The 11,560-nt window shown below is 33.6% G+C and overlaps 1 protein-coding gene across 1 annotated transcript; it reads right to left on the bottom strand.

Moving 5' to 3' along the window:
- Positions 1-5,279: 5,279 nt before the first annotated feature.
- Positions 5,280-6,362, bottom strand: LOC125845426 (uncharacterized). The gene is made up of 4 exons (XM_049524929.1): positions 6,009-6,362; positions 5,862-5,914; positions 5,617-5,781; positions 5,280-5,508 (listed from the first exon to the last, which is right to left on the bottom strand). Exons 1-4 carry the CDS (start codon positions 6,360-6,362, stop codon positions 5,280-5,282), a joined length of 801 nt encoding a protein of 266 aa, XP_049380886.1.
- Positions 6,363-11,560: the final 5,198 nt, after the last annotated feature.

The following is an 11,560-nucleotide window of genomic DNA, read 5'->3' as shown; positions in this document are numbered from 1 at the left end:
CTCTCTCTGATTCGGCTTAGTATTTTCTTTAGCAGATTGAGCTTCGGGACATACTCGAGAGGTAGCGGTTCATTCCAGACGTGCCCTTGAGTTATCTTTACTTTCAGTTTTGTTCTATTCGAGAACTATACTCTGAGACTTGTATATTTTTATTCGAATTCTGTATTTAGAGGTTTGTACATGTGACAACTAAATTCTGGGTAGTGTTGAGTCTTATTTAAAGTCTTCCGCTTATTTATTATATTTTATTCTAGTATTTCTACTTCTCTATCATTATGGTTGGGTTAGGCTGACGTGTCCGGTGGGAAATGGACACGTGCCATCACATCCGGATTTGGGGTGTGACAAAATAGGAGTGAAATATTTATGTATCCGGAAGATTTTATGAATTGAGGGAATTAAGGGATTTTTGAATTTTTTTAAAAAAGTAGGGATAAATGAATATTAAGATAAGTAAATATGTGTATATAAGTAATTTTCCCATTAAAAAATGACATGTATCTAATATTGATAAGATTTTTCTCATATTTTTTGCATCTCACTTGCTTCCAAGATAGTAAGCACACTCTCTATACCACCTTAACATCAAAGAGTATATTTTTTACGCCTCAAAATAGTTCAGGAGGGTAATAAGATCCACGTAAAGAAACGTGTGTCCTTGAAATTTGAATCCTTGTTCAAGGCGTACTTATGTCTTTTTTCTTTTTTAATCATTTTTATTTCAGTGGAACTTTTTTGTCCTTTGATTCTATAATGCTAACAAATTCATTTTTTTAAACAATTTTGTTTACTTATTATTAATCCTAAACAATATGTGTCTTTGTTTCATATGAACCTATCTAAGATTGCACACATTGATTACAAAATGAGTTGATTGATAGATGCAGTTCTATAACTGATTTTGAATGAGAAATAATTAATCATTTCTGGTAATTTTGTGTACAACTTTATTTTCTTGTTCTTCACTGACTTTTAAAGTGCATTTATTTATACAGTTACGACAGTTGATGCTTCCACAACTATGACAAAGCTATCCAAGGAAAAGAAAAAAATTGATGTTATGATAATCAATGTCCATTCACCTTATTTTCATTCCTTCGAACTTTTGGTTCAAGCTATAGCCTTGGATATCGTTTCACTCTGTAACTTTTTATTCTAGTATTGTTCGACCTATTGCATCTATTGCTGGAATGGGTAAAGTCTATTATTTCAATCAATTTACTACAAAAATAAAATTAGTTGTGAAATGTCACTAGTTTGTTGCTAAATTAAATATCTCAACCAACTCACTCTTAGGAAAGGAGAGCTTTGCGAAAGATAGATAAACAATAATTTCTATAATCTGTGTTAAATAGGATTACTGACGAATTTTTATTGTTTAGAGACAAAAACTGTTTGTCGCTAATTCTTGGTTGTTTAGTATATGGTAACTAGTTATTTTGTAACATTAATTTTATAATGAATAAAATTCACTGAATATAGTTAAAATTAACTAGTCAGATAATATTTATATTTAGGTCTAACCCATCGATGACCCCCTAAAGTTGACATCAATTTTTACTTGAACACCTCAACTAAGTTTTGTTCGTTTTAGACACCTCATGTCATGTTGTATTGTGTCATTTTGACACTTTTTCCACAATCAACAAAAATATTAAAGGGAGTGTAACTCACTTGCCGATGACGTGTCAAAGTACCAAATTAAATGAAGACATTTGTCATTTGACACCAAAACAATTCTTTAACAATGAATTTTGAATAAAACTAAAAATTAGCCAATGAATCAACGATACTTGGCATTTTTGTCCAAATAATTATTAAAGAGGATTAAATCATTTTTAAATTACTTCGTAGAACTCCCCCCACCCACCCACTCCCGACCCTAGTCGTCTTCTCCAGCAAATTAAACCCAACCCCCTTCGTCTTTTCCGTCGACCGTCGTATCTCAATGCTTTTTTAGTTTTATTAGTAGGAGGATTCCATTATACACTAACAAAATGGTCATTTTCTCAACTTCTAAACTAAGGACTGCCATTTTAATGAAGAATTGAGATAGTAATTAAGGCCAAATATCACACAATCAATGGTCAAATCTACAACTGCACTTTTTAGAAGCTATGAAGAGTGATAAGCTGAGAAGAATATCAGTAGAAAAAATTGTTAGCGAAGCCGTAATGACGACTTTCAACCACATAATTTGAACTGTCTTGATTTAACAATAAAATTCTTCACCAATTTGACCATCAAACCTAATCCACATAGAGATGTGTATTCAACTCTAAAATCACTCTCCACACTTTTCACCATTGAAAGACCTTAAGGTAGGGAAAATGGTGGCCAAAAAATAGGAAAGAAGAAGGAAAAAATTAAATAAAAATTGGCTAAAGATGCCTTTCACGCGCTTTTTATAAGTGTATTACATTCACCATATCATGTCAGCAAAAAGTGTCAAAATGACACAACAGGACCTGACATAAGGTGTCTAAAATGAACAAAGTCTAATTAAAGTGTTTAGGTGAAAATTTGTGTCAACTTTAAGGGGCCACTGATGGGTTCAGCCTTATATTTATAATATGACACGGATACCATTACAACTTTGTTGTATATATAGTGGGTATAGTCAATTATTTTAACCACTGCACTATATAGAGAAAGAATTAGCTATGAAATTTATATCTACGTAGCATGTAGCTAACATGATATCTTGATAATACGTTGTTAAATAGGATTACTAACGAATTTTTACGATACAGCGCTTTATTTTTTGTAGTGATATGATAAACAATTGTTTTGTAAATTATTGTTATAGTAGATGAAAATCAATAGATATACGTGAATTAACTCTTCAAATATCGTGTACAATATAATTCAATTCTAATGCTAGTTTCTCGAAATATTTATCCAGTTATATGTGATGAACACCAGAAACACTTAGTGATGAAGTCTTTTGACGTTGGAGCTTATATTTACTTGAAGAAACCACTTGACAAGAATATTGTGAATTATTTGTGGCAATTTGTATTGAGGAGAACAATCAAAAAGGAAAAGGCCAGAAAATAATTAGAAGAAAATGGGAATGATCAGATGAATGTTAATGGTATTGGTAACAATAATGTTATTGGAGATAATGAAGAACAAGCTGGAGAGAAAAATAATATGCCTAATACTAATGAACAAAGCAACAATATTGATGAGCCTGAGAATGATGTTGTATCGAATGAAAAATACGAGTTGAGGGAAGGAGAAAGCCAGAATCGTGCTATTAATAGGACCGTTAGGCGAAAGAAGTGCATAAATTGGACTGAGGATCTTCGTGCCAAATTCATGAAAGTTGTGGAACACCTTGGGGGAGGAAGTAAGTCTACTTCACAATTATTTAATTTTCTTGACAATTCATTTTATGGAGCTTTGTGAAAAATGAGGATTCCTACTTATATAGCTAACATCAACTTGATTGAAATTAAGGCGTAATGATTATTGTATGTAATTACATGCATGTATCTCATCTTAATCTATATTACAGTAATCTATATTGTTTTGAAATTAACTTGTAGGATGTTCGCCGAAAAGAATTCTTAAATTGATGAATGTACCCAGTCTTTCAAAATATTATATTGCAATCCATTTACAGGAACTTTTTCTAAAAAAATTCAAGTGGTAAATTATATATCATGTGTGCATATTATAATTTGATACAAGTGAAGTCATTTTCTTGTTGCTATAGAATGTTTTCATTGGAATATATTTCCTCAAAAGTTATGAGATTAAATCATTTTTCTTACAACTACCGTTATTTATCACTTTAGTCAACAATTATTTAGATCAATGTTTATTACTCAAAATTATCAAAACACTATTTAATTTAGGAAAATTACTATCAATTCTTAACTTGTATTTTGTCTAAAGACATTTACCATCAACCAAACACCAAAACCGCGCTAGCATTCTCTATTTAATAAGTTTTGTACTAACTATGAATTTTGTATAACTGAGATACCCTAGCAACAACATGTCCCATTATTTGGAATGTTGGGATCACAAGGACTACAACACTCAAGGAGCATTAATTATATGCCTGGGCTAGCATTTAATGCTAAGGATCATCATGACCAAAATGACCAAAACTTGAATGTCGGTATTGTCAATTTAACAACATATTCAGGTAACACAATGATATCTGATACAAATGTGACTGTGAATCAATTGGGAGCCGCAAATGCTAATTTCGAAGCAACGGGTTTGATCAAACTTACTGTGATAATCAGGTTACTGATCTAACTTTCCTTAGTATCATGGAAATAAATTTTTGAAAAATATATATATATATATATATATATTTTGGTGTATTTGATTTGACTGAAAAATAATTTCCAGAAAAAGCATTTTGAAGGAAAACTCAATTTTTGAAAATTTCCAAGTAATTTTTTTTCCCCTGAAGTCTATTCATATCAATGTATAACAGAAAAGCTCTTGATTGCTGGCCCTTATGGAGCACATGACTACAAGATATATGACGTAGTCCTCTTAGTAGACCTTGGCATTGATATGCATAGTAACATCAAGAAAAAAATGGACATTTTAGATGGCCTAGTCGAGAGTGGCCATAAGGGTAGTAAAAAAATCCTTTTGCTACTAAACGTGCATACTTCTATTGGGTAACTCGCGAGCAAGGCTCATTTGAGTGGTTTAAGGGAGTTAATGATGACGCCTAATTGAGTTCCACAACTACTGCACCAGTGTTTATGAAGAAGGTGATGCCCGGTTAGCAAGCTATAAGTGGGGTCGACATTGTCTCTGGGACAAGGGTCAAGACACATTTTGCTAGACCAAAGTCAACACTTTTAATATAACCCAACTCAAAAGCTCAAAATCACTAAAATCTCACTTGATCGCATTGAGAACCATGTCAACCATTCCCAATAAAAATGATAACACAATTGGAAAGGCAAAAATGATCATTTCACACATAAAAGCAATTTCTCACGAAATAGGACATTACACTAAGATTACAGACTCAATGTCCATGCACAAATCGCAACACCTATATTGGGAAGGTCCTCTTCTGTAGCAATTATTAACCACACTAATCAGAAAAGAAGTTGTAAACTAGACTGCAACAATATCAAACTCGAATATATGAATACACTTTCTATGTATGTATTTGATAGAAAACCAGAGTTGTCAGCTATGTAACTTTGAATATAAAGCACAAGATTCAGTTAATACAGTTTTACAGAACTCTAATTTCATATCGAAACTGTTAAAAGATTTGAGTTGTTTCAAGTTGATTCATGTGAGACCTGTTTAACCATAAGAACTTGTCTTCTTTCAGGAATCCACCTTGTCTTCGATGGAGCATCAGCTGAAACTAGTTTATAACCGGCATTTGTATATAATTTTCGAGCACCAAAATCATCCTCGTAAGCCTTTAGGACTAGGTATTCAATACCCCAAAATCTTGCAAGAGCATCACATGCCTTAAGCAAAGCAGTTGCAACTTTCTGCCTCCTGCAATTGTGATCAATATCGCGCAATTGTCAGCAAAATGTACAGTACAGAACTCAAAATTAGTATTTTACGCCATGTTAAAGAAAACATCAATTCATTTTACTTGACCTGAATTTGGTCAATACAGCAATCCCAGAAATATAGATATATTTTGTTGCTAACGGCAGGTACTGAAGGATATCTTTATCTTCATTCACTGTAGCATCAATGACTCCTACAAGATGTTGTTCTTCCTCATCACTTGAGGCGGCCTCCGCAACTAAACATGTATACCTATATACTCAAGAATTGAACTGAACTTTTAGTACAAGAATAACATTGATCAAGAATTGGCAAGTTTTGATTTTTTTTACCTGTCTGGTGCATAATGCTTGAGTCTGTAATAAAGATTTGAGAATTGTTCAACCTACATAATCACCACAATCCTCAGTTTATTAGTCAAAAAAGAAGAAGAAATCAAGAATGGGTATTTCGGAGAATTAAGGAAATATGGGAAGAACCTTAAAGAATTGAAAGAAGAAATCATTGGAGTAAACTTCCATCATTTCTTGTTCATAAAAGGCATCAGCTTGAATAGCAGCAACTTCCATCATCTCTTCTTCACTCTCAATTACTCTTCTCACTTTCCACAAATCATTCATTTCGTATTCGTCGCTTCTTTGTGACTTCACTTCTTCCATTGATCTTCTTGTTGTTGTTAATGGAAGTGGAAAAGAAGTATAAGTTCCTCTGCAACACTCAGCAATCTTCAATCTTTTTGGAAAACAACAAATTCTTGTGACTCTGTTAATGGAGACTCTGCATTTCCATGAAATTTGTTTCTGAGAGTCCAATTGCCATTGACATTGCGCCATCTTTTTCTCTCTTCCAAAGGGGAAAAAAACTTATGTCAGTTATGGAGTTCAATTGGTTATTTCAGTTGTAAATTGTTATCTCTTCTGTTACTTCATTTATACTCTTCTCATTCCAAATCTTTTTTTTTTCTTTTTCTTTTGTTACGTAATGAAAAACTTAGAATAAAGGATTTTACATAAGGGATTGTTTTGGACACTGAAAATTAAATGGTTATGTGAAATGTTTATTTAAATTCATAGTTGTCGAATAAATTGGATTCAAAATGAGATAAACTATAATTATATGGATAAGACACAAGTACCCCTAGACTATGACCGAAATTCGAGAGACACACCTAAACTTAACTAGGGTCCTATTACCTCATTGAACTCATTTTTTCGTATTTTTGTGCATCTTTTGTGTTGACATGGCACCTTCAACCACCCAAGTTGGTTGTGTTTGTACACACTCGTCTGCCACGTATGCAAATATTTTTTTTTTTTAAAAAAATAAAATTATTTTTTAATTATCTTGTATTTAAATTAAATTAATACATATTTTTGTTACCTTGCATTGAAACTTTTTTTTACCTTCATTCATTGTTTTTTCTCTTTATTTTTCTATTGATTTTATTTTCTTTGTCTTTCGTTTTGATTTGATTTCAAATTTAATTCCAAATGTCTTGTATTTAAAATAAATTAATTTTGAACGGATATCAAAATAAGTGAATAAAAATCAAATAAAACATAAAAAAATTAAAATGTTAAAATTTAAGGTAACTTTTAAATTATTTTTAAGAAAATACACATAATTTTTTAAAAATAATTAAAAGTGAAGAGATAATTAATTAATTAAAAAAAGTTTAAAGTGGGAAAAAAATTAAAATAAATATTTTACAAAGAAATAAATAAAAAATAATTAAATATATATAAGTTTTAATATCAATAAATATGTGTACTAACTAATTATAAAGTTCACAATCAAAAAATGACATGTGATTAATTTGTGCACTCATCACTTGCCTTCAAGAGACTGTGCACACTCTCTATGTCATGTCAGCGTTTGTGGTGTATTTATTTCATTTTTAATTAGTTTAGGCGGGGGGGGGGGGGGGGGGGGTGGTAATAGAACCCTTTAGGTATGTCTTTGGTCAATAAACCACTTCACTACAAGTAGTTGACATGACACAATACTCTACTTTGGTCAATAATTTGGACACAATTCCTTGTTTCTTTGACTTCCAATACCGTAAGGAGTTGCCACGAAACACACAATACCTAGTGGTTGAATGATGAGTCTTAAGGAACCCACCATAATGAGCGTCTGAGAAGGTACGCAAGAGAGTAGGGGAGTCATGAATATAATGCAAACCATCATTGTAGTTGATTGAAGAAAACAGAGAAGGCCATGAACAACTAGAAGATTAAGGCGTCAAGGATCAGACATAAATTGACTGTGAATATTAGTATCATGATCAATTTCAGGTCGAGTGACTGTTAAGTAGGTCAAACTCCCAACAAGGAGTCCATGAAGAGTCGGGTACGAGAAAGGTTCCCCTTCGGTCTTAGAATAATAATTTTTTGACTCCATGGTTGTATCAATAGTGGTCACGTCAGTTAGATGATCCACATCCAAGATTTTTTTGGTATACTTTATGTTGACAGAAATTAGGAAAAAAAGTCATAAACTACACTTCAAGTTTACAGTTAGAAGGTAGTTAATCTGTTACAAAGTTGTTAGAAAGTTAGTTACATTTTATAGTTAAAAGTAGAAGAAGGAGTACATGTATAAATAGCTTCTATTCAGCTCTATGTAATGCATTCAATTCTTGTCAAAATTTATGAAATATAACTCTTCTTTTTCTCTAAAGTAATCTCTGTAACTCTTCATGGTATTAGAGCATTGATCGAAGTCTGAGTAGATCAAGTGTATAAGAAGCAAATTTCTGAAGTTCAGATTCTGTAGAATTCATCAGGCTTGCGCGATTCAAATCAAAGAAAAGAGTGAAATCAATGGCACAAAGGGAGGATCATGGTGGCCAAGATACTGATATCAGTAATGATGGAGTTCATGGTAATGGAAATACCACATAGATTATGCCTGCAAGTCAAGTATTGGATTATAATCATCCTCTGTTCTTGAGTCCTGCTGATGTCAGTGGGGTTAGCCTCATCTCATTTCAACTTCTTGGGATTGATAATTATGCATTGTGGAGTCGATCCATTCGATTGGCATTGCTTAGAAGAAACAAAATTGGATTGGTGGATGGAACATGCAAGAAAGAATGTGAGTGTAGAATTAGGGGGTCAATGGTAAAGGGTAAATGCCATTGTTCTCTCTTGGCTTCTAAATTCTGTGTCCAAGAGTCTATTAGCAGAAGTGGCGTTTGCATCATCAGCTCAAGGGGTTTGAAGTGATTTGAAAGAAAGATTTGATCGATTGGATGGATCAAGAACATTCAGTCTGCATAAAGAAATTGTCACACTTCAACAAGGTACATATTTTGTATTTGTATATTTCACTAAGCTCAAAGGATTGTGGGATGAGTATGATACTTTAGTTCCATCTCCTGGGTGTAATTGTGAGAGATCAAGAGGTTTTATCAAGCATCTAAATAGACAAAAGCTCTATCAATTCCTTATGGGATTGAATGAGTCTTTTGTATAGGCAAGGAGTCAAATTTTGTTGATGAGTCCTTTTCCTGGAGTGAATTAAGCCTATGCTATGATAGTGAATGATGAGTGTCAAAAATTGACTTCAAGTGGTGTAAATATAGGATTGAACTCCATCTATTCTATTGGGGTTGATCCTTTGGCAATGTATTCAAGAATTGGAGGTTCATCAAATGGCCAAGGATATAACAAGTTCAAAAAGAACTTGGGATTGGTATGTGACTTCTACAGATGCAAGGGGCATTCCAAAGAACAATGTTATAAGTTGATATACCCTCCTGCTTTCAAGTCAAAGAGAAAAGTGACTAATAGAGCATGTCATAATGCTTACATGGTTGGAAATGAGTCTAATGCTACAAGAAAATATACTTATGATGGGGTGTCTGATGGAACTTCATTCAACTATGGGTTCAACACTAATGTTGTTGATAAGGGTCAAAAATCACAAGCTAATACTCTAGTGCACATATGAAAGTGCTAACCATCTGTAAGGCTGCAGCTTCACCAAAGACCAATATAGTCAAATTATGAAGATGCTTGACCAAAATTAAGGATGTGCCAACATATCAGGCAGTGCAGCTCATGGAGTTCAGGCTAATTCAGCAAGTAAAGCTCTATTAGTTTCTGAACATAATGAGATTTGGCTTATAGATACAGGGGCCACCAACCATATGCTTTCTAATATTGGGATGTTAACTAAAGAGTCTATAGTAAAGGTCAAGGATCCAAAACCTGTCAGCTTGCCTAATGGTGAAGTGTCTTATGTGACTCAAATTGGATCTTGTCCAATCTCCCCAAGAAGTGTAATCACAAATGTGTTTCATGTTCTAGAGTTCAAATATAATTTGTTATTAGTCAGCAAGGTGACAAAAGAGTTAGGATGCTCAGTCACTTTCTTTCCACATTTCTGTGTGTTTCAGAAACTTTATACTGGCAAGATGAGGGAGATTGGTAAAGAAGATAATGAGTTGTATCTGTTGTTGAAGAATCTTACACAAGGTCAGGTACAATAAGAGGTGAATGTATGGCACAAAATACTAGGACACATGTCTTCTCATGTGTTAAATAAGTTATTTTCTGTTAGTCCTGAAGTTGTCAACAAAGCCTTAAATAAATATAGTGTATGTCCTTGTGCAAAACAAACAAGAGTTGTATTTCCAAGTAGTAGCATTAAGAGTACTGAATGTTTTAATTTGATTCATTTGGATGTATAGGGTCCATACAGACATCCTACTTTTGATGGTAATAGATTATTCCTTACTGTGATTGATGATTTCTCAAGAATGGCCTGATTGTTTCTATTGAAAAATAAGTCAAATGTGTGTGTTACTTTGTCATATTTTCTACAGTTTGTTAGTACTCAGTTTGGTAAAGTAGTAAAGAAGGTAAGATCTAATAATGGGACAGAGTTTGTAAATTATATGTGTGAAAAAATGTTTAAAAAAGGAAGAATAGTACATCAGAGGTCTTGTCCTTATACTCCACAACAAAATGGAGTAGCAGAAAGGAAACATGGACATGTGTTAGAAGTTACTAGGGCATTAAGGTTTCAAGGTAACATTCATTTGAAATATTGGGGTCAGTGTGTGCTTGCAGTTGCATATTTGATAAATAGGATGCCTAGTAAGGTACTAGGAGGACAATCTCTGTCACGCCCCGAACTACCCCCGAGACGCGGACACGGGACCTAGGACCACAAGTGATCCCAAGCTAACCCTGCTGGCATGATCATGAGCATACTAAAGATAATAAACTGATGCGGAAGCTAATTCATAAATAAATTTGAAAAGATGGGGAATACCCATATGTTATAACTGAATATATCAAATCTGAGAGTTTAATACAAAAGAAATATCAAACTCAAAATACTAAGCTGAATCTAACTATGTCTGAAATAAGCCTCTAAACTGACTAGAAATGTTGGGACATGCCCCAACTAGATCTAGCAAAACTGAAACTAAAGACTAAAAGCGATAAAGATAAACATGTCACTAGTCCTCGAAGAATGAGGACTCACCACTGATGCTGCTGAACTGAAGATCGGGAACCGATCTAAGCGTGATCTGGATGCTGAGAACCTGAACCTACATCACGAGAAGATGTAGCGCACGTATGCGTCAGTACTTGAAAGGTACTGAGCATGCAGGATAGAGTAAAGCTGAAATAACATATAACTGAACAAAGCAATAAAGCAATGAAATAATCTGAACATGATATAGATACTGAAAATACTGAATACTGAGCTAACTGATGCAATGACCAAATTTATAACATGCTGAGACTGAATACTGACTGTACTGAAATATGGTCAATGCAATAGAGTCTGACTGAACTGTGGGAGCTACTAATAACCGACATAAAACCACATGAGCTAAATGTGGAGTCCGATGTATACGCCCCATCGAGAGGACCCAATATACCCTGCCAGAGGTATAGAGGCATGCTGGCGTGATCACTAAACTGATGTTGCCCACAGAGGGGACTTACACCTACGTGGCTCGTAGTTCTGGGACTATATGGGTACGCTGAAACCCTAGTCCAACTCG

The sequence above is a fragment of the Solanum stenotomum genome, chromosome 11 (genome assembly GCF_019186545.1).
Source record: "Solanum stenotomum isolate F172 chromosome 11, ASM1918654v1, whole genome shotgun sequence".
Taxonomy (NCBI): Eukaryota; Viridiplantae; Streptophyta; class Magnoliopsida; order Solanales; family Solanaceae; genus Solanum; species Solanum stenotomum.
This window is presented reverse-complemented; position numbering and strand designations above follow the sequence as displayed.

Excerpts from the sequence above, each read along its gene's own strand:
- LOC125845426 (XM_049524929.1), bottom strand. The coding sequence starts at position 6,362 with ATGGCGCAATGTCAATGGCAATTGGACTCTCAGAAACAAATTTCATGG. Across the intron at positions 5,915-6,008 it reads TCTTCTTTCAATTCTTTAAG|GTTGAACAATTCTCAAATCT; the intron begins GTTCTTCCCATA and ends GTGATTATGTAG. Across the intron at positions 5,509-5,616 it reads GCTGTATTGACCAAATTCAG|GAGGCAGAAAGTTGCAACTG; the intron begins GTCAAGTAAAAT and ends TCACAATTGCAG.